This window comes from Bos taurus, chromosome X (assembly GCF_002263795.3).
Source record: "Bos taurus isolate L1 Dominette 01449 registration number 42190680 breed Hereford chromosome X, ARS-UCD2.0, whole genome shotgun sequence".
Classification (NCBI taxonomy): domain Eukaryota; kingdom Metazoa; phylum Chordata; class Mammalia; order Artiodactyla; family Bovidae; genus Bos; species Bos taurus.
This window is the reverse complement of record NC_037357.1, coordinates 96,579,438-96,606,921: the sequence shown is the minus strand read 5'-3', so window position 1 is coordinate 96,606,921 and position 27,484 is coordinate 96,579,438. Positions and strand designations below refer to the sequence as shown.

At 38.9% G+C, this 27,484-nt stretch overlaps 1 protein-coding gene across 17 annotated transcripts in view; it reads right to left on the bottom strand.

Annotated features, from left to right (window-relative positions):
- The window catches only part of ARHGEF9 (Cdc42 guanine nucleotide exchange factor 9), a 420,665-nt gene that overhangs the window by 70,234 nt on the left and 322,947 nt on the right, over window positions 1-27,484 (bottom strand). For all 17 annotated transcript variants that reach the window (XM_024988153.2, XM_015461719.3, XM_059883492.1 and 14 more), the window contains one exon: window positions 18,414-18,593. In XM_024988153.2, coding sequence (XP_024843921.1) covers window positions 18,414-18,593 — 180 coding nt within the window. The remainder of the gene's footprint in view (window positions 1-18,413; window positions 18,594-27,484) is intronic.

The window sequence follows — 27,484 nt, the reverse complement described above, 5'->3', positions numbered from 1 at the left end:
TGCCCTAGCCGCCAATCCCCCTGAGTACCTGGTGCTGCCAGAACCCCTATGACCCAAGGAGATGCACCACTTCCACACCTGGCCCTCACAGGGGCAAACCCAAGCCCTCCAGGGCAGCCTCAGGAGCTAAACCCCAGTGGATAAACCATGTGCAGAGGTGGAAATAAAACCACAACTGAAACCCAGGGGCAGTGTGGCTAAGGAAGAAGACCCAAAACATCCCCACCAGATGTACAAGTGGCAGATTAAATCCACACGATCAACTAAGCAGACTCTGTGTCTGTGGAATATATTAAAGGCCATTGAGAGCTCCCAAAAAAGAAAATGCACTAGCTCTGATAGCTGGGGACATTGGAGGAAAGAACACACAAGAGTAGGACCAGATTAGAATCTGAGCAGCCCCCACACAGGTCCAGAGATCAGTACAGTGTTGGATGGCAACCTAGGGAGGTAAGGTGAACTGTGATTCCCAGAGCAGGAAAGGACTCTGACAGCAGAGACTCAAGAAAATCATTTATTACTCTTATTTTTTTACTTGTTCTGTAGATTATTTTGGATTTTATTTTTTTTCTTTTTTCTCCCCTCTGTTATAGTTGTCAATTTCATTGGCACTAAGAAACCCAATTAAGCTTTGGAGTTTTTTTTTTTTTTCCCTCAGTCACATTTTTTATTGTCATAAAACTCTGCCTCTACGTTGGGCATTTGCAGTTCTGTGGAGTTTTCTTCTTTTTTCCTTTTCTCTTTTTTTTTAATTGTAATTTTTTAAACCTAATATTATTTTTCTACGTTTATTCCTTTGTTTGCTTTTCCTACTGTTATTTCTCCCTTGCAATTAACCTTTAATGTATAGAAATCTTCTTCATCAACCTCTATTTAACTTTGCATATCTATTATTTCTTTCTCTCCTTTCCTCTCAACGTATTTGTTAGTTTTACTTTCATTGCTTTATTCCCCAATTGGCACCTTGCTTTAGTTTTGTTTTCCAGTTTGTGCTTTAATTAGTTTTGTTCTGGTAGATACAATTTTTGGTTTCCTTTGTTCACCAGGTCAATATATTGCAGTTAATTTTTGTTGGACTGTTTTGATTTTTCTTATGTGTCTATATGTATATGTGTATATTTAGTCACACTTTCTATTGTTGTTATAAACCTCTGCCTCTACATTGGGCTTTTGCAATTGTGTGGAGTTTTCCTCTTTTTTCCCCTTTTTTCTTTCTTCTTCCATTTTTTTCTCATTTCTCTTTTTTATAATTGTAATTTTTTAAGCCTATTATATTATTTCTAAATTTATTCTTTTGTTTGCCTTTCCTACTGTTCTTTCCCCCTTGCAGATAATCTCTAATGTATATAAATCTTCTTCATCTACCTCTATTTAACTTTGCATATCTAGTCTTTCTTTTTAAAAAAAAATAATTTATTTATATTAATTGGAGGCTAATTACATTACAATATTGTAGTGGGTTTTGCCATACATTGACATGAATCAGCCATGGGTGTAAATGTGTTCCCCATCCTGAACCCCCCCTCCCACCTCCCTCCCCATCCCATCCCTCAGGGTCATGCCAGTGCACCAGCCCTGAGCACCCTGTCTTGGGCATCAAACCTGGACTAGCGGTCTGTTTCACATATGATAATATACCTGTATCAATACTATTCTCTCAAATTATCCCACCCTTGTCTTCTCCCACAGAATCCAAAAGACTGTTCTATACTTCTGTGTCTCTTTTGCCATCTCACATATAGGGTCGTCATTATCATCTTTCTAAATTCCATATATATGCGTTAATATACTACATTGTTGTTTTTCTTTCTGACTTACTTCACTCTGTATAATAGGCTCCAGTTTCATCCACCTCATTAGAACTAATTCAAATGCATTCTTTTTAATGGCTGAGTAATAATCAACTATGTATATGTACCACAGCTTTTTCATCCATTCATCTGCCGATGGACATCTAGGTTGCTTCCATGTCCTGGGTATTGTAAACAGTGCAGTGATGAACATTGGGGTACACGTGTCTCTTTCAATTCTGGTTCCCTCAGTGTGTATGCCCAGCAGTGGGATTGTTGGGTCATATGGCAGTTTTTTATGGAATCCCCACACGGTTCTCCATAATGGCTGTACTGATTTTCATTCCCACCAACAGTTTAAGAGGGTTCCCTTTTCTCCACACCCTCCCCAGCATTTACTGTTTGTAGACTTTTTGATAGCAGCCATTCTGACCAGTGTGAGATGGTACCTCATTGTGGTTTTGATTTGCATTTCTCTGATAATGAGTGAAGTTGAGCATCTTTTCATGTGTCTGTTAGTCATCTGTATGTCTTCTTTGGAGAAATGTCTATTTAGTTCTTTGGTCCATTTTTTTTGATTGGGATGTTTATTTCTCTGGAATTGAGCTGCAAGAGCTACTTATATAGTTTTGAGATTTATTCTTTGTCATTTGTTTTACTTCCTATTATTTTCTCCCATTCTTAAAGCTGTCTTTTCACCTTGCTTATAGTTTCCTTCATTGTGCAAAAGCTTTTAAGTTTAGTTAGGTCCCATTTGTTTATTTTTGCTTTTATTTCCATAACTCTGGGAGATGGCTCATAGAGGATCTTGCTGTGATTTATGTCAGAGAGTGTTTTGCCTATGTTTTCCTCTAGGAGTTTTATAGTCTCTGGTCTTACATTGAGATCTTTAATTCATTTTGAGTTTATTTTTGTGTATGGTGTTAGAAAGTGTTCTAGTTTCATTCTTTTACAAGTGACTGACCAGTTTTCCCAGCACCACTTGTTAAAGAGACTGTCTTTTTCTCCATTGTATATTCTTGCCTCCTTTGTCAAATATAAGGTGTCCATAGGTGCATGGATTTATCTCTGGGCTTTCTATTTTGTACCACTGATTTATATTTCTGTCTTTGTGCCAGTACCATACCATCTTGATGACAGTAGCTTTGTGTATAGTCTGATGTCAGGCAGGTTGATTCCTCCAGTTCCATTCTTCTTTCTCAAGATTGCTTTGACTATTTTAGGTTTTTTGTATTTCCATACAAATTGTGAAATTATTTGTTCTAGTTCTCTGAAAAATACCACTGGTAGCTTGATAGGGATTGTATTGAATCTATAGATTGCTTTTGGTGGTATACTCGTTTTCACTGTATTGATTCTTCCAATCCATGAACATGGTATATTTCTCTGTCTATTTGTATCATCTTTGATTTCTTTCATCAGTGTTTTATAGTTTTCTATATATAGGTATTTTGTTTATTTAGGTAGGTTTATTCCTAAGTATTTTATTCTTTTGTTGCAATGGTGAATGGAATTGTTTCTTTAATTTCTCTTTTCTCATTGTTAGTGTATAGGAATGGTATGGATTTCTGTGTGTTAATTTTATATCCTGCACATTTACTATATTCATTGATTAGCTCTAGTAATTTTCTGGTGGTGTCTTTAGGGTTTTCAATGCAGAGGATCATGTCATCTGCAAACAGTGAGAGTTTTACTTCTTCTTTTCCTGTCTAGAGAAGATCCTTTAGCATTTGTTGGAGAGCTGGTTTGGTGGTGCTGAATTCCCTCAGCTTTTGCTTATCTGTAAAGCTTTTGATCTCTCCTTCATATTTGAATGAGATCCTTGCTGGGTACAGTAATCTGGGCTGTAGGTTTTTTTCTTTCATCACTTTAGGTATGTCTTGCAATCCCTTCTGGCCTGAAGAGTTTGTATTGAAAGATCAATTGTTATCCTTATGGGAATCTTCTTGTGTGTTATTTGTTGTTTTTCCCTTGCTGCTTTTAATATTTGTTCTTTGTGTTTGATCTTTGTTAATTTGATTAATATGTGTCTTCGGTGTTTCACCTTGGGTTTATCCTGTTTGGGATTCTCTGGGTTTGTTGGACTTGGGTGGCTATTTCCGTCCCCATTTTAGGGAAGTTTTCAACTATTATCTCCTCAAATATTTTCTCATGGACTTTCTTTTTGTCTTCTTCTTCTGGGACTCATATGATTCAAATGTTGGGGCATTTGACATTGTCCCAGAGGTCTCTGAGGTTGTCCTCATTTCTTTTAATTCTTTTCCCCCCTCTACTTCATTTATTTCCATCATTGTATCTTCCACCTCACTTATCCTATCTTCTGCCTCAGTTATTCCACTGTTGGTTCCCTCGAGATTGTTTTTGATCTCAGTTATTGCATTATTAATTATTGATTGACTCTTTTTTATTTTTTCTAGGTCCTTGGTAAACATTTTTTGCATCTTCTCAATCCTTGCCTCCAGACTATTTATCTGTAACTCCATTTTGTGTTCAAGATTTTGTATCATTTTTACTATCATTATTGTGAACTCTTTTTCAGTAGACTCCCTATCTCCTCCTCTTTTGTTTGGTGTGGTGGGCATTTATCATGTTCCTTTACCTGCTGAATATTTCTCTGCCTTTTCATCTTGTTTAGACTGCTGTGTTTGGGGTGGGCCTTGTGTATGCTGCAAGTTTGTGGTTCCTCTTTGTTATAGAGGTTCCTTCCTGTGGGTGAGGTTGGACAAGCGGCTTGTCAAGGTTTCCTGGTTAGGGAAGCTTGAGTCGGTGTTCTGGTGTGTGGAGCTGTATCTCTTCTCTCTGGAGTGCAATTAAGTGTCCAGTAGTGAATTTTGAGGTCTATGTGTTTGGTGTGACTTTGGACAGCTTGTATATTAATCCTAGGGCTATATTCTTGTGTTGCTGGAGAATTAGTGTGGTATGTCTTGTTCTGGAATTTGTTCACACTTGGGTGGACCTTGGTTTCAGTTCGGGTATGGAGGTTTTTGGATGAGCTTTTTGCTTAATGTTCCCTGGAGCCAGGAGTTTTTTGGTGTTCTCAAGTTTTGGATTTAAGCCTCCTGCCTCTGGTTTTCAGTCTTATTCTTACAGTAGCCTCAAGACTTCTCCATCTATACTGCACTGATGGTAAAACATCTAGGTTAATGGAAAAAAGATTCTCCACACTGGGGGACACCCACAGAGGTTTACAGAGTTACATGGAGAACAGAAGAGGGAGGAAGGTGATAAAGGTAACCAGGAGGAGAAGAGGGCAAGTCAAAAGGAGAGAGACGGATCTAGCCAGTAATCAGTTCCCTAACTGTTCTCCACAGCCTGGAATACTGAAAGAGATTCACAGAATTGAGTAGAGAAGAGAAAGGGGAGGGAGGAGATAGAGGTGACCTGGAGGAGAAAAAAGAGAGTCAAAAGGGGGAGAGGGCAATCAAGTCAGTAATCACACTCCTAAGTAAAAATGGGTACTGAAGATTGGATTCTTAAAGGTACAAAATTGATAACAAATACAAAAGCCAAAGATTAAAAATCTAGAGTAGACATTAGACTCTCAAAAATACAATATTAAAAAAAAAATCTCAAAAATTATTAAAAATATATATGAAATTTGCTTTAAAAATAAGGTCTTTTTTGCAAGATAATAGTAGGTTATAACTATGAAAATTAAAGGAGTAATAAAGGACTTAAAATGAAAAAATTAAAAAATGATAATAGTAAAATATATCTAGGAATTTTTCTGGAGCTGTTGTGGGCAGTGCGGGGTCAGTTCAGTTTCAGATAGTTCCTTGCTCCAGCTTATACTTCTTCTCAAGGTCTATAGGCCCCTTCCAATGTAGTCTGTGCTAACTACAGGGTTTTAATCTGTTGCAATTATCACTTCCAAAGCGGTTCCCTCTGTTTATTTTGGCTTCTTCTATTTGCAACTCTCTTCAGTGTCTACTTTCTGCCCTGACACAGGGGGCGAATGTGGTCACTTATTTAAGCTTACTTGTTCAGTTGTGCTGTAGGGAGGGAGGAACAATGCACACAAATATCACTGGCGTGTATGGGGAGTGCTTGCAGTGTCTGGGCCACAGTGGGTTTGAGCCCACTCACAGTGTGTGTGCTTTCCTGGTCTACACTGCTCAGGTCCAGGTTGCTCTGCAGGGGAACTGTCAAAAGCAGGCCCTGGGTTGCATGCACTTCCAAGGTCTAAGCCGCACAGGCTCAGGTTCTGTGGTACTCCACAAAGGCACAGAATCGGTTGGGCCTGTGTTTTGTGCCCTTCCCAGGTCAGAGCAGCTCAGGCAACCAGTTGTTTGGTGAGTGCACTCTCCCCAGGAGTGTGGTGCATCTTATCGCCTCACCAGTCCCAGCCCCTCGATTTCCTGGGTGCACAGTGGGAGAGCCATCTCAGGTGTGCCGTGTGTCTCTTCTGGGGAGCTGATCTCTGACTGCAACCCTCCTGGCGAATGGCAACCATCCAGGATCCCAGGAAGACTTTGTTACCAACTGCTAGCCTGCTTGCAGATTGGTAGAGGATGCCGTCTCTGGGGCCGAGATTGCCCCTTTCCAGCTCTGGCTGTCACTGGCCTGCCTCTCTGCTTCTGGCAGGGGATGGGCCAGTCCACAGGTGGCTAGCTCTCCTCTGGTATTCGCTCAGTCCTTTATTCTGTGAGCAGGTCTGGCAGTGCTTTAGGTTAGAGCTTTTCATGGGAAAGTTCTCTCTCTCTCTCTCTCTCTCTCTCCTTTCTCTCCCTCTCTCTCTCTCTCTCGCTGTCTCACAGTTTGGGTTGCTATCTCACCTTAGCTCCCTCAGATTATCCTCAGGGCATTCAGGCCAGGTCCTTACCCTAAGCAATGCAGCCCACACCTCCCTGTTCAGTCCCCGCTTGCTGGTGGCGAATGCGCTGGTCTGGGCTACTTCTCTGCTGGAAGTTGCAGTTAGGCACATAATCTGTGGGCTTTATTTATTTTTTCCTCCCAGTTATGTTGCCCTCTGAGATTCCAAAACTCCCCATAGACCCACTGGTGAGAGGGTTTCCTGGTGTTTGGAAACTTCTACTCTTTCACATCTCCCTCCTCAGGATGGGTCTCCATCCCTAACTCTTTTGTCCCTCTTTTTATCTTTTATATTTTGTCCTACCTCCTTTTGAAGATAATGGGCTGCATTTCTGGATGCCTGGTGTCCTCTGCCAGTGTTCAGAAGTTATTTTGTGGAATTTGTTCAGCGTTCAAATGATCTTTCAATGAATTTGTAGGGGAGAAAGTTGTCTCCCCATCCTATTCCTCCACCATCTTAGGACTGCCCCCCTCTTTCTTTCTTCCCTTTCCTCTCAACATATTTGTTAGTTTTATTTTCATTGCTTTATTCCCTACCTGGCACCTTGCATTAGTTTTGTTTACCATTTTGTGCTTGTTAGTTTTATTCTTAACTGCTAAATATAATTTTTGATTTCCTTTGTTCTCTGGATCAGTCTACTGTACTTTATTTTTGTTGGACTATTTTCATTTTGCTCATGGGTGTATATGTATATGTATATATTCCATTATTTGAATTACTACGTACCTGATTTTGTAACTGCCATTTCTCTGGGGTTCATCTTTAGTTTCTTATTTTTGAATATTTGTTTTACTCTCACTTAATGGCATAATAAACCACTTGTGGAGTCTTCATTTCTGACGAGAGATCAAACCCTGAGACTTTGGACTGGGAGCATTGACTCCAAGACCCTAGAGTACCAGAGAACTAACGCTGCTGCTGCTGCTAAGTTGCTTCAGTCGTGTCCGACTCTGTGCGACCCCATAGACGGAAGCCCACCAGTCTCCCCTGTCCCTGGGATTCTCCAGGCAAGAACACTAACCCTAGGAATATCAAATAGTGAGAACTCCCCCAAAGAAACCACTTGACTATATCACCTGGCATCACCCAACTACCAGTAGCACCTTTGCAGGACGCCTGGTCTAAATAGCAAACAAAATAAAAATACAAACCAAATCATCAGCATACAGGAGTACCACCTCACTCAGCCTTTCCCAGAAGAGGAAAAACAAACAAACAAACAAAAACTGACCACAAATCTCACCCTATAGAAAGCTCACACAAAGCAATGGACCAACCTTAGGAGGGCAGAAACCAAAAGAAAGAAAAAATTCAACCTTCTTCAAGGAAAGAATTCAACTTTCCTTGAAGCCTGGGAAAAGGAGACCCCAAACACAATAACTTAAAAAAAAAAAGAAAGAAAAGAAAAGGCAGAGAAATACTGCATAAATGAAATAACAAATTAGAAACATAGAAGTCCAAATAAATGAAGAGGAAATATGAAAATTACCTGAAAAATAATTCAAAATAATGATAGTAAAGATGATCAAAAACCTTGAAAACAAAATGGACAAAATGCAAGAATCAATTAACAAAGACCTAGAGGAATTAAAGAATAAACATACAGAGACAAACAACACAATTACTGAAATTAGAAATACTCTAGAAGAAACCAGTAGAAGAATACCTGATTCAGAATAATGAATCAGTGAGCTGGAAGATAAAACGGTGAAAATAACTTCTGAAGAGCAGAATAAAGTAAAACGAATGAAAAGAGCTGAGGACAGTCTAAGAAAGCTATGGGACCATATCAAATGAGCAACATTTGAACTATAGGGGTCCCAGAAGAATAAGAAGAGAAAAAGAAAGGATATGAGAAAACTTCTGAAGAGATTATAGTTGAAAATTTCCCCAACATGGAAAAGGAAATAGCCAATCAAATCTAAAAGGCACAAAGAGTCCCATACAGGATAAACCCAAGGAGAAACATGCCAGGACACATACTAATCAAACTAACAAAGATGAAACACAAAGAAAGAATATTAAAAGCAGCAAGGGAGAAGCAACAAGTAACATACAAGGGAAACCCCATATGCTTAACAGCTGATCTTTCAGCAGAATCTCTGCAGGCCAGAAGGGAATGGCAGGATATATTTAAAGGACTGAAAGGGAAAAATCTGCAACCAAGATTACTGTACCCAACAAGGATCTCATTCAAAATTGATGGAGAAATCAAAACCTTTTTTTTTTTTTTTTTCAGATTCCTTAGGAAACCTTTATTTATTTTTTTTTATTGTGATTGAATTTTATTTTTTTATTTTATTTTATTTTATTTTATTTTTTTAATTTTAATTAATTTTATTTTATTTTCAAACTCCACATAATTGTATTAGCTTTGCCAAACATCAAAATGAGTCCACCACAGGTATACATGTGTTCCCCATCCTGAACCCTCCTCCCTCCTCCCTCCCCACACCATCCCTCTGGGTCGTCCCAGTGCACTAGCCCCAAGCATCCAGTATCGTGCATTGAACCTGGACTGGCATCTCGTTTCATACATGATATTTTACATGTTTCAATGCCATTCTCCCAAATCTTCCCACCCTCTCCCTCTCCCACAAAGTCCATAAGACTGTTTTATACGTCAGTGTCTCTTTTGCTGTCTCGTATACAGGGTTATCATTACCATCTTTCTAAATTCCATATATATGCATTAGTATACTGTATTGGTGTTTTTCCTTCTGGCTTACTTCACTCTGTATAATAGGCTCCAGTTTCATCCACCTCATTAGAACTGATTCAAATGTATTCTTTTTAATGGCTGAGTAATACTCCATTGTGTATATGTACCACTGCTTTCTTATCCATTCATCTGCTGATGGACATCTAGGTTGCTTCCATGACCTGGCTATTATAAACAGTGCTGCGATGAACATTGGGGTACACGTGTCTCTTTCCCTTCTGGTTTCCTCAGTGTGTATGCCCAGCAGTGGGATTGCTGGAGACAAGCAAAAGTTAAGAGAATTCAGTACCAGCAAACAGCTTTACAACAAATGTTAAAGGGACTTATATAATGAAGAAACACAACAGAAGAAAAAAGATCTAAAAAATCAACTACAAATGATTAGAAAATGGCAATAGGGACAAATATATCTATAATTACTTTAAAAGTAAATGGATTAAATGCTCCAACCAAAAGACACAGACTGGCTGAATGGATACAAAACCAAGACCCATATATATGCTGTCTACAAGAAACCCACTTCAGACCTCAAGACACATATAGACTGAAAGTAAGAGGATGGGAAAATATATTCCATGCAAATGGGAAGCAAAAGAAAGCTGGAATAGCAATCCTCATATCAGACAAAATAGACCTTAAAATAAAGGAGATTACAAGAGATAAGTAAGACTACTAGACAATGACCAAGGGGTCAGTGCAAGAGGAAGACATAACAATTGTACATATCTATGCACTCAACATAGGAGCACCTCAAAACATAAGACAAACAATAACAGACATAAAAGGAGAAATTGACAGTAACACAATAATAGGAGGAGACTTTAACAACCTACTCAAACCAATGGACAGATGATCAAAACAGAAAATTAATAAGAAAACACAACTCCTAAATGATACATTAGATGAGATGGATCTCATTGGTATCTTCAGGACATTTCATCCAAATGAAGAAGAATATATCTTCTTCTCAAGTGCACAGGGAACATTCTCCAGGATAGACTATATCTTGGTTCACAAATCAAACCTCAATCTGCTAGGTGTCCTGGAACCAAATCCCTGCAATACTGGGGGACAGCTGTATAAAAAACTATACACACTGAGGAAACCAGAAGGGAAAGAGACATGTGTACCCCAATGTTCATCGCAGCACTGTTTATAATAGCCAGGACATGGAAGCAACCTAGATGTCCATCAGCAGATGAATGGATAAGAAAGCTATGGTACATATACACAATGGAGTATTACTCAGCCATTAAAAAGAATACATTTGAATCAGTTCTAATGAGGTGGATGAAACTGGAGCCTATTATACAGAGTGAAGTAAGCCAGAAGGAAAAACACCAATACAGTATACTAACGCATATATATGGAATTTAGAAAGATGGTAACAATAACCCGGTGTACGAGACAGCAAAAGAGACACTGATGTATAGAACAGTCTTATGGACTCTGTGGGAGAGGGAGAGGGTGGGAAGATTTGGGAGAATGGCATTGAAACATGTATAATATCATGTAAGAAGCGAGTTGCCAGTCCAGGTTTGATGCACGATACTGGATGCTTGGGGCTAGTGCACTGGGACGACCCAGAGGGATGGTGTGGGGAGGGAGGAGGGAGGAGGGTTCAGGATGGGGAACACATGTATACCTGTGGCAGATTCATTTTGATATTTGGCAAACTAATACAATTATGTAAAGTTTAAAAATAAAATTAAATTAAAAAAAAAACAATTGTATTTCTATATCATGACAACAAACTACAGGAAATTGAAATAAAAATGCAAATTATAAAGCAGCAAAAATTTAATTACTTGGAAATAAATTTTTATAAATAAGATCAAGAACTATACAAATGAAAACTATAAACAATAAGATCAGTCACCCAGTCGGGTCCGACTCTTTGCGACCCCATGAATCGCAGCACGCCAGGCCTCCCTGTCCATCACCAACTCCCGGAGTTCACTCAGACTCATGTCCATCGAGTCAGTGATGCCATCCAGCCATCTCATCCTCTGTCGTCCCCTTCTCCTCTTGCTCCCAATTCCTCTCAGCATCAGAGTCTTTTCCAAAGAGTCAACTCTTCGCATGAGCTGGCCAAAGTACTGGAGTTTCAGCTTTAGCATTATTCCTTCCAAAGAAATCCCAGGGCTGGTCTCCTTCAGAATGGACTGGTTGGATCTCCTTGCAGTCCAAGGGACTCTCAAGAGTTTTCTCCAACACCACAGTTCAAAAGCATCAATTCTTCGGCGCTCAGCCTTCTTCACAGTCCAACTCTCACATCCATACATGACCACAGGAAAAACCATAGCCTTGACTAGATGAACCTTTGTTGGCAAAGTAATGTCTGCTTTTGAATATGCTATCTAGGTTGTTTATAACTTTCCTTCTGAGGAGTAAGTGTCTTTTAATTTCATGGCTGCAGTCACCATCTGCAGTGATTTTGGAGCCCCCAAAAATGAAGTCAGCCACTGTTTCCACTGTTTCTCCATCTATTTCCCATGAAGTGATGGGACCAGATGTCATGACCTTCATTTTCTGAATGTTGAGCTTTAAGCCAACTTTTTCACTCTCCACTTTCACTTTCATCAAGAGGCTTTTGAGTTCCCCTTCATTTTCTGCCATAAGGGTGGTGTCATCTGCATATCTGAGGTTATTGATATTTCTCCCGGGAATCTTGATTCCAGATTGTGTTTCTTCCAGTCCAGCGTTTCTCATGATGTACTCTGTATAGAAGTTAAATAAACAGGGTGACAATATACAGCCTTGACGTACTCCTTTTCCTATTTGGAACCAGTCTGTTGTTCTATGTCCAGTTCTAACTGTTGCTTCCTGACCTGCATACAGATTTCTCAAGAGGCAGATCAGGTGGTCTGGCATTCCCATCTCTTTCAGAATTTTTCACAGTTTATTGTGATCCACACAGTCAAAGGCTTTGGCATAGTCAATAAAGCAGAAATAGATGTTTTTCTGGAACTCTCTTGCTTTTTCCATGATCCAGCGGATGTTGGCAATTTGATCTCTGGTTCCTCTGCCTTTTCTAAAACCAGCTTGAACATCTGGAAGTTCATGGTTCACATATTGCTGAAGCCTGGCCTGAAGAATTTTGAGCATTACTTTACTAGCATGTGAGATGAGTGCAATTGTGTGGTAGTTTGAGCATTCTTTGGCATTGCCTTTCCTTGGGATTGGAATGAAAACTGACCTTTTCCAGTCCTGTGGCCACTGCTGAGTTTTCCAAATTTGCATATTGAGTGCAGCATTTTCACAGCATCATCTTTCAGGATTTGGAATAGCTCAAATGGAATTCTATCACCTCCACTAGCTTTCTTCATAGTGATGCTTTCTAAGGCCCACTTGACTTCACATTCCAGGATGTCTGGCTCTAGGTCAGTGATCACACCATCGTGATTATCTGGGTCGTGAAGATCTTTTTTGTACAGTTCTTCTGTGTATTCTTGCCATCTCTTCTTAATATCTTCTGCTTCTGTTCAGTCCATACTATTTCTGTCCTTTATCGAGCCCATCTTTGCATGAAATGTTCCTTTGGTATCTCTAATTTTCTTGAAGTGATCTCTAGTCTTTCCCATTCTGTTGTTTTCCTCTATTTCTTTGCATTGATTGCTGAAGAAGGCTTTCTTATCTCTTCTTGCTATTCTTTGGAACTCTACATTCAGATGCTTATATCTTTCCTTTTCTCCTTTGCTTTTTGCTTCTCTTCTTTTCACAGCTATTTGTAAGGCCTCCCCAGATAGCTATTTTGCTTTTTTGCATTTCTTTTCTATGGGGATAGTCTTGATCCCTGTCTCCTGTACAATGTCACGAACCTCATTCCATAGTTCATCAGGCACTCTATCTATCAGATCTAGGCCCTTAAATCTATTTCTCACTTCCACTGTATAATCATAAGGGATTTGATTTAGGTCATACCTGAATGGTCTAGTGGTTTTCTCTACTTTCTTCAATTTAAGTCTGAATTTGGCAATAAGGAATTCATGATCTGAGCCACAGTCAGCTCCTGGTCTTGTTTTTGCTGACTGTATAGAACTTCTCCATCTTTGGCTGCAAAGAATATAATCAATCTGATTTCGGTGTTGACCATCTGGTGATGTCCATGTGTAGAGTCTTATCTTTTGTTGTTGGAAGAGGGTGTTTGTTCTAATCAAATTGCCTGAAGAGTTCTTTTTAGTTGGCATGTTTTTCGTAGATCTAAGCAAGCTGATTCTTTTCCCCCTAGTTTTATCCAGAAATAACTGATATACATCACTGTATAAGTTTAAGGTGTACAGCAAGATGGCTTGCTTTACATATATTATGAAATGATAATCACAATGTTTATTTAACTTCCCTCATCTCATATAGATACAATAAAAAGAACAAAATTCTTATTGTGATAAGATAAATATATATATAGAAATACCTAGAGGGGTGTGATGGGGAGGGAGATGGGAGGGAGGTTCAAAAGGGAGGGTATATACGGATTTTCCCTGGTGGCTCAGACGGTAAAGCATCTGCCTACTATGCGGGAGATCTGGGTTCAATCCCTGGGTTGGGAAGATCTCCTCAAGAAGGAAATGGCAACACACTCTAGTATTCTTGCCTGGAAAATCCCATGGATGGAGGAACCTGGTTAGGCTACAGTCCATGGGTTGCAAAGAGTCGGACACGACTGAGCCACTTCACTCATTCACATGGCTGATTCATGTTGAAGTTTGACAGAAAACAGCAAAGTTCTGTAGCAATTATCCTTCAATAAAAAATAAATCAAAAAATCATCTAAAATAAAATTATTTTGAAAAAAAAGTGAATACAAAGGAGATTACCTGCTCTCAAGACCTGCTATGAAGCTAGATTATTCATGATGATGTGAGAAAAAAGTTGTAGCTATGTATGGTAATGGATGTTAACTAGATTTATTGTGGCAATCATTTCATAACATATAGAAATATTAAATTATTATTCTGTACACCTGAAACTGATATAATGCTATATGAGAATTATATCTCAATTAAAACAACAAGAAAACATAGTGTGGCATTACTATATAAATAGTCATATAGATCCCTGGAACAGAATAGTCTTCTTAAAGATAGAACTACACATATATGATCAACTGATTTCTGACAAAGATGCCAGGTAATTCAATGGGGAAATTAACAAGCTTTCTCAACAAAAGTGCTGGAATGGCTGAATATCCATATGGAAACAAATTAACAAATTTACCTTGATCCTTTTGTCACATTGTATATTAAAAGTTACCTCAAAAATTATCTTAGACCTAAATATAAATATTAAAGCTACATAATATCTATACGAAAACAGGATAAAAACTTCGTGACTTTGTATTAGGCAAAGATCTCTTAAATAAGAAGCAGAAAACGTGAACCATGAAAAAATGATTAACTGAATTGACAAAATTAAAGTTTTATGCCTTTTCAAAGACAATGCTAAGATGAAAAACTAAGCCAAAGACTGAGAAAACCTTTGAAAATCACATATATGACCAAGGACTTGCAAACACAATAAGAAATAACTCTTGAAACTAAATAATATGAAAACAGACAACTCACTTAGTAAACAAGGACAAAAGACAAGGATGCTTCATCAGAGATTTTATACAGATGGTAAATAAGAACATTTAAAAATGCTCAATATCATTAGCAAATGTAAAAATAAACTACAATAAAATGCCACTACATACATATTAGAATGGCTAAAATTAAAAATACTGATAATATCAAGTGCTGACAACCATGTGGAACAACTACAACTCTTATAGATTAGAGTGAGAATGCAAAATGATAGAGCAACTTTGGAAAACAGTTTGGCAGTATCTTATAAAATTAAATAAGCACCTACAATGCAACCCAGTAATTCCAAACATGGAAGTAACCTAATTAACCACCCAGATGTCCTGGAATGAACTAGTGAATGAGTGGCATATCCACACAAGAGAATATCACTAAACAATAAAAAAAAAAAAACTGCTAATACATGCACGAATATGGATGGATATCAAAGAAATTAAGTTAAAGGAATACAACATAAAATATCATTATGGTATGATTCCATTTATATGAAATTCTAGAAAAAGCAAAATTATAGTAACAAAAAGCAGATCAGTGTTTGCCAAGAGCCAGAGTGGAAGCAAAGTTTGATAACAAAGGAAAAACATTAGAACCTGATGAAATGATAGAAATGTTCCATAATCTTGATTATGGTGGTAGATGGTGATTGCAGCCATGAAATTAAAAGACGCTTACTCCTTGGAGGTTGTGACCAACCTAGATAGCATATTCAAAAGCAGAAACATTACTTTGCCAACAAAGGTCCGTCTAGTCAAGGCTATGGTTTTTCCAGTAGTCATGTATGGATGTGAGAGTTGGACTGTGAAGAAAGCTGAGCGCCGAAGAATTGATGCTTTGAACTGTGGTGTTGCAGAAGACTCTTGAGATTCCCTTGGACTGCAAGGAGATCCAACCAGTCCATTCTAAAGGAGATCAGTCCTGGGTGTTCTTTGGAAGGAAGGATGCTAAAGCTGAAACTTCAGTACTTTGGCTACCTCATGTGAAGAGTTGACTCTTTGGAAAAGACTCTGATGCTGGGAGGGATTGGGGGCAGGAGGAGAAGGGGACGACAGAGGATGAGATGGCTGGATGGCATCACCGACTCGATGGACGTGAGTTTGAGTGAACTCCGGGAGTTGGTGATGGACAGGGAGGCCTGGCGTGCTGCAATTCATGGGGTTGCAAAGAGTCGGACATGACTGAGCGACTGAAATGAACTGAACTGAACTGAACTGACACAACTACATGCATTTGTTAAAACCCATCGAATTAAACATTTGGTGAATCTTATTGCTTGTAAATTATACCTAAACAAAGATGATAAAAAATGAAATCCTAAAAAAAAGAAACCTTAGAACTGTAAAGAGAAAACAATCTAATACTTTTAAAAATGTGAATTAATGCATAAAGAAGGATCAGTTAAGTTCAGTTCAGTGTCTCAGTCATGTCCAACTCTTTGCAATCCAATGGACTGCAGCATTAAATGGACTGCAGCATTATTATGGACTGCAATCCCATGAACTGCAGCATTATTAAAGAAGGATAATACACCACGATTAGCTAGCATTTACCCCAGCAATGCAATGCTCATTTAAGATATGAAAATTATTTAATTTAAATCACCATGTTAACATTACAGGGTAAAAGCATAAGATCATTTCAATAGATTAGTGGTTCATTTGACAACATCTGGAGACATTTTCAGTTGTCACAACTGGAAGTGTTGCTACTGACCTCCAGTAGATAGAAAATGCTTAATAGATATTTTGTTAAGCACTCTACAAGGCACAGGGTAGACTCTCATTGAGAGTCAGTATTCCACATTCTACTTTCCCAACTCAATATTATATTTATGATATTCACACACATTTCTATTGGGTACACACATCTAGTCTTGTTATTTCTTACTACATATTAACCCAGAGTAAGCATTCCCCATATGTTTCACATCCATGCCCTGGTGATAAATACCTAAGCTGCATCTAACTGCACTCAATGACATAACACTGCCATGTTATCAACAGCCTTGTAAATGTTCCCTTTCTCATGGACCTCTGAGAATTTCTCTGGGATATATTCTCACAAATGAAACCAGTAAGTAGTAAACATGCTTAACTTTGATAAATACTACCCAGGTGTTTTATGGAATGACTGAATCAGTTTAAAGCTGTAAAAAAAAAAAAAAAAAAAAAAAAGCACTTAACTTATTAGGCCTGAGACTGCTATCCCTAAAAAGGCCTACTTGAAAGGTTGGCCCTTGGCTGGCATCTTGGAATTTGGATCTCAAGAGGGTTCTCACCATTCCCTGACAAGAATGGCTCACTCTGCCTAAACTATTTGTATGAACATTGTGGTTTATGCTGAAGACCTGCTTTCCTTCTGTGAGTCTGGAATTTTGGTACACACTAGACATGGAGTGCCTACATGACCAGTCTCCCATAGACATCTTGGGCACTGAGTCCTTAATAATTTTCCCTGGTAGACAACATTTCACATGTGCTGTCATAACTCATTGTAAAGGGAATTAATTACACCCTGTGTAACTCCACTGGGAGAGGACTCTGAAAATTTATACCTGGTTTCCTTCAGACTTTGTCCTATATACCTTTTCCTTTTGGTGATTTTGCTTTGTATCCTTTAGTTATATTAAATTATAACCATGAGTATGACTATATGCTGAGTCCTGGGATTTCCAGCAAATCACTGAACATAGGGGTTGCCTTAAGGCTATCGCCTCAACAGAAATTCCCACAGTCAAAGTAGGAAAATTTGTAAGAAGACTTACTTTCAGCTGCATACTTCCATGTGTCATTTGAATTTTATACCACATGAATGTGTCATCTTTTTAAAAATAAGTACTTTATAAAAAGGGAGAGAAAAGTTGTCAAAACTAGGTTACCTGTGAATAAGATCCTAAAGGACATTAGAGAACCATAGAAGTATAAAGTGAAACCTTCTTAAATCCACGTGAAAAAGCCCAAAGAAGGTAAGGAACTTACCCAGTTACTGAGACAGTCATTATATTTATGACTTGCATCCTCACTTTCCTGTTTCTAGTGTTCCTTTCTCTTAAGTCACGTGGCCCTTTTTCCTACACAAGTCACTTCCCCTACCATAGTGTTCTCCCCTAAATGCCTTGCAGGGGTCCACTTTCATGGTGACCACAGTCTTTCCTATTTCTCAGACTCCTGGAATATGTGAATATGTTCAGAGTCCCTCCCAAAATGTTGGGTCCCATGGGAACTGAGCCCAATAGGAACGAAAAAGAGAAGTTGAAGAAAAATCCTACTGGTAACTATCTGGAAGAGGAGAAAAAGAGAGGGGAACAGTAAAGAAAGAGAGTCCTTGGTCAAGTCATCATATCTTTCCAAGTTCTCATGCTGTAGCAAGGGGGTGAACATCAAGGTCAGAGAGGAATCCATCCACTACTGTGGGACAAAGCAGCTGAGCAGACCAGATAGCTCAGAGACTCCTTGCATGGATTCCAAACGTCTCTCAAAACCCTCCCCAAAGGGGAAGATGCTTACGTGCTCCAGGAAGCAGGGTCCTATCTCGCTGAGATGGGGGTCATCATTGTTGTACTGTTTCTCCAGGTCTCTTACAAAGCCCATCTGAAACCTGTAGATGTCTTCAATGTTCCCAAAGATCACCTTCAGTTGCTCATCACTGAACATGTCCCTTCTCTTCCGGCATTGCTTCAGGTAGCCCTGCAGACAAAGTAAAAGTCCAGGATGAGGATGCCCTTCATTCCTTGAGGGTTTTACCACTTAAGCATTTGGGAGCCTTATTTCAGTTCCATGATGTAAACAGGGTATAATTATTTCTATTTTTCATACAAGAAAATTGGGTTTAAAGAAAGAAGTCACTCGATAAGTGAATAATTAGGAAAGCTGGATCTTAAGGAAAGGTCTCCAGAGTGCAAAGATTCCAGAGCATAGAGCTTTGTCCACAATTCTCTATGACAAGGACCCCCAAAAGTGAAAGGACTCTTTCTTAGAATCTGGTTAAGCACAAATAATTTCACTCGCTTTAGTAGCTATTGGGTTAGCTGAATTGATTCACAACTCTAATGGTCTATTTCTTGTAGGACCAGTCCAAAGGCTCTGGTAGGAAAACTTCCCAAAAAGGAACAGACAAAACCAAACCATTCTTAAAGTGAATGTTGTAGTCATCTGAGTAGCTGGTCAGGAGAGGTTGTTTGGATGAGCTTAGTGAGCAAGCCCACAGGTGCCCAGGCATGGTGTTTTCAACAGGGTAAGTGTTTAGGACACATTTGTGAATAAATGGATGAGTTAATACAGCTAGCCACTGATGAAAAACGAATCAATGAAAGAAATTCTTAGTCTGATAAGAGAACTGAGATAACACAATCAGACTCAGAACACATTGTAAGTCAGGGCAAAGGAAACAAACAAACAAACAAACACAGTTTTCCATTCTGAACCTCCCAGTGTACATTTTTAACTAATAGTAATGGTCTTCATTAGAAATCATTAGCATGTAAAAAGCCTGGTGAGAATGAATTATGCCCACTTGCTTTTATCTAAAAGCTAAATGTGATTTTTATAACATCCATTGAACCCCTAATGAGGAGCATTATGGTGAATGACTTATCACTTCTGGCCCTATCTAACTCCATTTTGTCTCCTCTAACACAGTTTGCAATGAAGGCATCTAGGCTACTCCAGGAAGATTCTCATCCCTGGTTTCAATGCCCTTTACCAACTCCTACCAAAATCTCACTTCTCTTTTATCTTCTTACCCTCCAATTCAGCCATTAATGAGTGTCTTTTAACAATTTGCAAATTAATAGTTTGTGCCTGTGTTGACATTTATTTAATTAATGGCTTATGCCCTCCCTGACTACTATGCTCAAGATGTCCTACATTCATTTATATACAATTCCTGACCAAGAGGAAGACACTTTCTACTCCCAGAATATCCTTTTAGCTTCTCTCTCTTTACTAAAGTGGATTCCGAAATTCTGCTTCCCTCAAAAACTTTCTTTCACTAATAGGAAGAGAGGTAATAAATTCCTGAAGGTTCCTCTCTGCCTAATATGTTACTCCTAGTTTCCTTATCTCTATTTTCCTCCCTTCTCTCCCTACTCTCTCTTTTTCACTCTTAACACCTTTGGAAGTGTCTTAGCTACAGTAGAGCAAGAAAATCAGTGAGCATATCATCTGGCAGGAACTTTTCCATCTTGACATTAGGCAGGGGGCAAAGACCGACTCACCTCTGCTCCCACTTTTTCACCCTAGAGTAGGCTTGTGAGTATAACTGGAAAAAAATGGTAACAATGTTACATTAGCATGTCACTTCTGAGTTGGTAGTAAGTACTTGTGAGTGACAGGAAACAGAAGAAGTCAGCCTGGACAGCTCATTCATCCCCTGATAAGCCAGCTCATGAAATACTTAATAGTTTTGTTTACTGCTCCCATTTGCAACATCTCAGGGAACTGACAAATTACCATCAAATCCTTAAAAGTGCAGCAAGGATGCTATATCTTAACATGAGTATGGAATACAACAGAAATGGGGGAAAAAGGAAAAAGTGGGGTCTGAAAAAGAAAGAGACAGAGATGTCAGAATGGCTTCCTAACTCCCCCAATATGCTATTCATTATCTTTGTCAAGGATACCATTTTTTTTATATTACATTATATAGAAAGGGAATGTGCTGTAACAAGGGAATATAAGGTTATATATTAGGAGAAATGTAACTACCCATAGGATGGTAGGGCCCTAGACTGTACTGTCAACTGTTTTTCTTTAAAGCTAATGCTAGATTATAAATAAATATATTATGGTGCATTTAGCTTAATGGAATATCACACAGCCATTAAAGTCAGAAAGGCTATCTTGTAACATGGAGATGTGTTTATGGTATAATGTTAAGAAGTAGAATACAAAATGGTGTCACTGTGTCTTTATGATTAAAAATAAGAAAAAAGTCTTTGCCAGAGAATACAAAGAAAATACAGCCTCAAGAAGATTGCCTTGAACACAATATTATCAAGCAAAGGAGGAGAATCCAATGTCTTCTTAAATTCTCCAGCCCTAGTGTTTAAGACACATGACTTACCAAAATAATAGATAGAAACTGCTCTTATTGGGCTTCCCAGGTGACTCTAGAGGTAAAGAACCTGTCTATCAGCACAGGGGACATAAGAAACATGGGTTCGATCCCTGAGTTGGGAAGATCCCCTGGAGGAGGGCATGGCAACCCACTCCAGTATTCTTGCCTGGAGAATCCCATGGACAGAGGAGCTTGATGGGCTATGGTCCATAGGGTCACAAAGAGTCGGACATGACTGAAGCGACTTGGCACACACATGTCCTTATGAAGGAAATTAAAAAAGGGACATAAGGATATGGGAGTAGCCAGAGAACCCTTAAATGTCATCCTTAGCCCTATTTCGCCCAACTGCCTAGGCTTCTGAGGGGACAAAGGCCAGGAGGGTTGACTAGTTCTCTGGAGTCTTGATTTTATTTTTCACTACCTTCTTTGGCTGACTTAGTGACTTCTATCAAATTTTCCACAAAAACAATGAACAGCACTTTGATTAGGGGTCAGTCAATCTTTGTTTCTTCTCATCTATTCATTTTTAAGGACGTATAAGTTTAAGATGAGTTGGTAGTGGAATATGACTTTCAAAAAAAAGAAACCTAATGCCATTTTAATTTAGGGATAAAGGGAAAACAGACTGAGAAGGTGAAATGAGAGAAGTAATAGAAAGGCAATCACACTACTGCAGGGGAGCATCATTCAGTTCTGAGCCCTGTTTTCAGAGAAACATGAAAAAAAGGATACAGAGACAGAAGGAAATAGACAGGGCAGAGGGGGGCCTGAAAACAACACCATGAATAATGGTGGAATGCCAGGGTTGTTTGTCCTAGAGAACAGAAGTTGCAGAGGACCTCTGAAGGCTTGTCACAGGGCAAAGGGAGCAGAAGGGGTCTATGGATTTTACTGTCAAGCATGCTTTGAACACCTTCTAGCTCCATCTGAATGGTAAGAGAAAATAAGGTGATGTGGCAGCAGGTGTGAACTAACTGAACAAAAGTAGTTTCTGAGAGCCTCACCTTTCTTAGGAGTAAAGTAAGCATGAATGTGAAGGCAGTACTGTGGGAGTTATCAAATCAATCACAATCAGCATGAATTAGCCCTGCTATTGCCATGGTAATAGGCAAAGAAGGTTGACTATTAATTTTACTGTTTCTAAACCCTCAGGGTTGATCTAAAAGTCTAAATCTAATACAGTGAGCTAGAATCAGTGCCTTATATGAGATACAAATCAAAATCATGACCTCCAGAGAAGATTCCAAAGACTTGTGGGAAATAAGATTAATCAAAGAACCTCTGAATCAACTATGGTTTTAAAAAACCTTTAGGGAAAGGGCTGTGCAAACCTGGACCTCGGTGACTCTATCTATAAAATGTATATATCAGAAAAGATTTACAGGGCCCATTCAACTCTGACTCGCTATAGATATCATATATTGTTTTGCCTGGAAGCCTGAAAAGAGACTTGATATATGTCTTGAAAATAATTTCAATATTATTAGGGAATGATAACCATGGTTGCCCTGTTCACAGCTGTATCTCTAGAGCTTTTCTTCTTTCACTTTTTTGTCCATGAAGTCTTTTTTTTCAGATTAAATGAAACCATTAAAAAATAAGAGGATGACAGGAAGAAGATTTGCAATTTGGAAAACTGCCAAGGGATTAATATCTGGAATATACCAGGAACTCCTATAAATCAGCAAGAAAAAAAAAAGAGAGAAACTACAGGAAAATGGGCAGAGGATAGGTAAAGGGCCTCGAGTGTCCAGGTGGTATGGATAGGTAGGGCCTAGAGCATCCAGAAAACCCTGGGCTGGTCACTAAAGGTCAATGAGCTGCCTTATCTTTTTAGTTTAGTATGCTATACAAATATTATTGTTTATTACAATGTGTTATTTTCTACATATACACCAAGATATAAAGACAATTGGGAATAAATCAGGATAGGCAAATAACAGAAAGAAAAAGTCAGGAAGTTTGAAAACTCCAGGCTTAAACATATCGAATGTAAATGTCTTGAAGCTATAGTATGCGAAACTCTGTCAGGTCTAGGAAGAATTCCTTGATGGTGTATGAGACACTAATACAAATGGCAAAGGACAACTAGTCTAGCTTTTCTAGAGGCATTTGAGGACAGAATTTATTTCACAGGTATCAAATGACTGAGATTGTCTTACTCAGAGAGTATTTAACTTTGTTTGACCTGTGTCTCAGTTTCCCTGATCACAATATGATTTCTGAAACAAGAGTAAATACCATAAGCCATTGGTCAAGATGGCCTAGAACTAAGCCAATTCTCTTTTATATCACTGTTTGAATTTAGAAAGAAGAATGTCATCTTTTCAGAGAACTCATTAAAAAATATACTTTCTTTTACTGGCCTCACTGAATAACTTTGATAAAAATAACTCTATTTCCTACTTCCACATTTGTAAAATGAGCGTTCAGTTCAGTTCAGTTCAGTCTCTCACTCGTGTCCGACTCTTTGTGACCCCATGAATCGCAGCACGCCAGCCTTCCCTGTCCATCACCAACTCCCGGAGTTCACTCAGACTCACGTCCATCGAGTCAGTGATGCCATCCAGCCATCTCATCCTCTGTCGTCCCCTTCTCCTCCTGCCCCCAATCCCTCCCAGCATCAGAGTCTTTTCCAATGAGTCAACTCTTCACATGAGGTGGCCAAAGTACTGGAGTTTCAGCTTTAGCATCCTTCCTTCCAAAGAACACTCAGGACTAATCTCCTTTAGAATGGACTGGTTGGATCTCCTTGCAGTCCAAGGGACTCTCAAAAGTCTTCTCCAACACCACAGTTCAAAAGCATCAATTCTTCGGCGCTAAGCTTTCTTCACAGTCCAACCCTCACATCCATACATGACTACTGGAAAAAACCATAGCCTTGAATAGACAGACCTTTGTTGGCAAAGTAATGTCTCTGCTTTTCAATATGCTATCTAGGTTGTAGTGTAACTTAAATGGTGAGGCACTTTCTGCTTCCAGGAGTAATTAATAAATGAATAAATAAATACAAAAAAATGATTATTTTCTGATAGTGACTTTTTTCTATACTGAATACAATATTTATAGATCTCCCTTAACCTACAGAAAGAGTAGATACCATGCTAACACATTTGTACATGAGTAAGACATGCCTCCATTGGTATCAGTGAGAAAATGGCAGAAAAGGCAGAAGTAACATGGATTACTATCACAGTGTTCTTTAGTGAGAGCATACCTAGATTTCACAGAATCAGAGAAAGTACTATCCAGACAGCACTTAAAGAGCAACTCTTCCAATCTGCTAATTTTAGAATTAGGGAACAAGTTCCAGGATGGAAAAGATTCACCTGAGGTTCCTCAGTCAGTTAGTGACTAAGGTGGGACGTAAACTTAGGAATCCCAATTCTGGTTTTGGTATTCTTTCTTATAAATCATATTGTTCCTCATAGCTTTTGGTTTAGAGGTGACACAACCCTGAGCTAAAATATTGTTTTTCTGACCCAGCTGGACACATGTTTCTCTACCCTTCTTTTGTTCTAGCTAAATGTTCCTTTGACACCTGTGGTTGCAGGGGCAAAGAGATATTTCCCATTTAAACCATTAGCTTCAGCACCAAGAATAATTAAGAGATATGGAACTAAAATATCACCAAAAAAAAACTTTGTTAGGTTAGTTGGACTGGGAAATTTCTCAAAGCAGGGAATGACACTCCATCTTTTGGAAAGATAAATTCTTGCATTGCTGTCCTGAGCCCATGCCCAAGAAATTTGGGAAAAGAGGCCAAGATATTTGAGAGTTGAGAATAAAATCCATCTAAGACTTAACAGATTTATACTGGGCCAGTATTTGAGAACTCTAGGAAAGTAATTTTGTTTCTTAGAGATTCAGTCTACTGACCTCAAAAATAGTTATGACAATAATAACCTATTTCCTGTATGAAAATGAAATGTCAAGATGTGAATGTACTTTGCCAAAGCGTACATACACATGTGCACTTGTAATTAAATCTGACTTTCAAAAATACTTATTGAGCATCTACCATCTGCCAACTACTGTGCCAGGTGCTGAGTATGCATCAGTAAATAAATGAAGAAAACTGTCCCTCATGGAATTTACTTTATAGTAGGGGAGAATGAGAAATAGATGGAGAAACAAATTTATTTTCTTGGGCTCCAAAATCACTGCAGATGGTGTGTGCAGCCATGAAATTAAAAGACGCTTGCTCCTTGGAAGAAAAGCTATGACCAACCTAGATAGCATATTAAAAAGCAGACATTACTTTGCCGACAAAGTTCCATCTAGTCAAAGCTATGCTTTTTCCAGTAGTCATGTATGGATGTGGGAGTTGGACCATAAAGAAAGCTGAGTGCCAAAGAATTGATGCTTTTGAACTGTGGTGTTGGAGAAGACTCTTGAGAGTCCCTTGGACTGCAAGCAGATCCAACCAGTCAATCCTAAAGGAAATCAGTCCTGAATATTCATTGGAAGGACTGATGCTGAAGCTGAAGTTCCAATACTATGGCCACCTGATGAGAACTGACTCATTGGAAAAGACCCTGATACTGGGAAACATTGAAGGCAGGAGGAGAATGGGACGACAGAGGATGAGACAGTTGAATGGCATCACCAACTCAATGGACGAGTCAGAGCAAGCTCCAGGAGTTGTGATGGACAGGGAAGATTGGAGCGCTGCAGTCTATGGGGTTGTGAAGAGTCGGACATGACTGAGCGGCTGCACTGAACTGAACTGAGGTAGGACTACCTTAGGCAGAAGGGAAAGCCAGTGGAAAGGCCATGAGTGGGGAGCATATCAGGCCTTTTTAAGGAACAACAGTAGGCCATTGTGGCTAAAATAGTGAGAGCACATGGGAAAGGAGCAAGAGATGAAGTCACAGAAGTAAGGAAATGTTGATCACACAGGTTTGTAAGTAATAATGAGAACTTTGTCTTTGTCTTCTATTCAGGAGGGAAAGGTGTGCCACTGGAAAGTTTTTTTTTTTCCAGTTATTATTATTTTTTTAAATTTTATTTTATTTTAAAACTTTACAAATTGTATTAGTTTTGCCAAATATCAAAATGAATCTGCCACAGGTATACATGTGTTCCCCATCCTGAACCCTCATCCCTCCTCCCTCCCCATACCATCCCTCTGGGTCATCCCAGTGCACTAGCCCCAAGCATCCAGTATCGTGCATCAAACCTGGACTGGCATCTCGTTTCATACATGATATTATACATGTTTCAATGCCATTCTCCCAAATCTTCCCACCCTCTCCCTCTTCCACAGAGTCCATAAGACTGTTCTATACATCAGTGTCTCTTTTGCTATCTTGTACATAGGGTTATTGTTACCATCTTTCTAAATTCCATATATATGCGTTAGTATACTGTATTGGTGTTTTTCTTTCTGGCTTACTTCACTCTGTATAATAGGCTCCAGTTTCATCCACCTCATTAGAACAGATTCAAATGTATTCTTTTTAATGGCTGAGTAATACTCCATTGTGTATATGTACCACTGCTTTCTTATCCATTCATCTGCTGATGGACATCTAGGTTGCTTCCATGTCTTGGCTATTATAAACAGTGCTGCGATGAACATTTGGGTTACATGTGTCTCTTTCCTTTCTGGTTTCCTCAGTGTGTATGCCCAGCAGTGGGATTGCTGGATCATAAGGCAGTTCTATTTCCAGTTTTTTAAGGAATCTCCACACTGTTCTCCATAGTGGCTGTACTAGTTTGCATTCCCACCAGCAGTGTAAGAGGGTTCCCTTTTCTCCACACCCTCTCCAGCATTTATTGCTTGTAGATTTTTGGATCGCAGCGATTCTGACTGGTGTGAAATGGTACCTCATAGTGGTTTTGAGGAGAGAAGTGATATAAACTGACTTAGATATATTATCCCTTGGCTGCTTAGTAAAGAACAGAATGTACTAACTTGTATTAGAGCTTATAAGACAGCTATCATTTTAAAAAATTTGTATTGGGGTATATTTGATTTACAGTGTTGTGCTATTTTCAGGTATACAGCAAGGTGACTATTATATGTAAACATATACTGACTCGTTTTTTGGATTTTTTTCCTATGTAGGCCGAACATTTCCCTGGTGGCTCAGATGGTAAAGTGTCTGCCTACGATGCATTAGACGTGGGTTCGATCCCTGGGTAGGGAAGATGCCCTGGAGAAGGAAATGGCAACCCACTCCAGCATTCTAGCCTTGAAAATCCCACAGACAGAGGAGCCTAGTAGGCTACAGTCCACGGGATCGCAAAGAGTCAGACACGACTGAGTGACTTCACTTTACTTCACTTTCACTTTCACCTATATAGGCCATTCCAGAATATTGGGTACAGTTCCCTATGCTATACAGTAGGTCCTAATTAGTTATCTATTTTATATATAGTAGTGTGCAGAGGTCAGTCCCAGTCTTCTAATTTATCCCTCGCCTCCTTACCGCTCAAAAACCATAAGTTTCTTTTCTATGTCTGTAACTGTCTGTTCTATAGATAAGTTCATTTATGGCCTTTTTTAGAA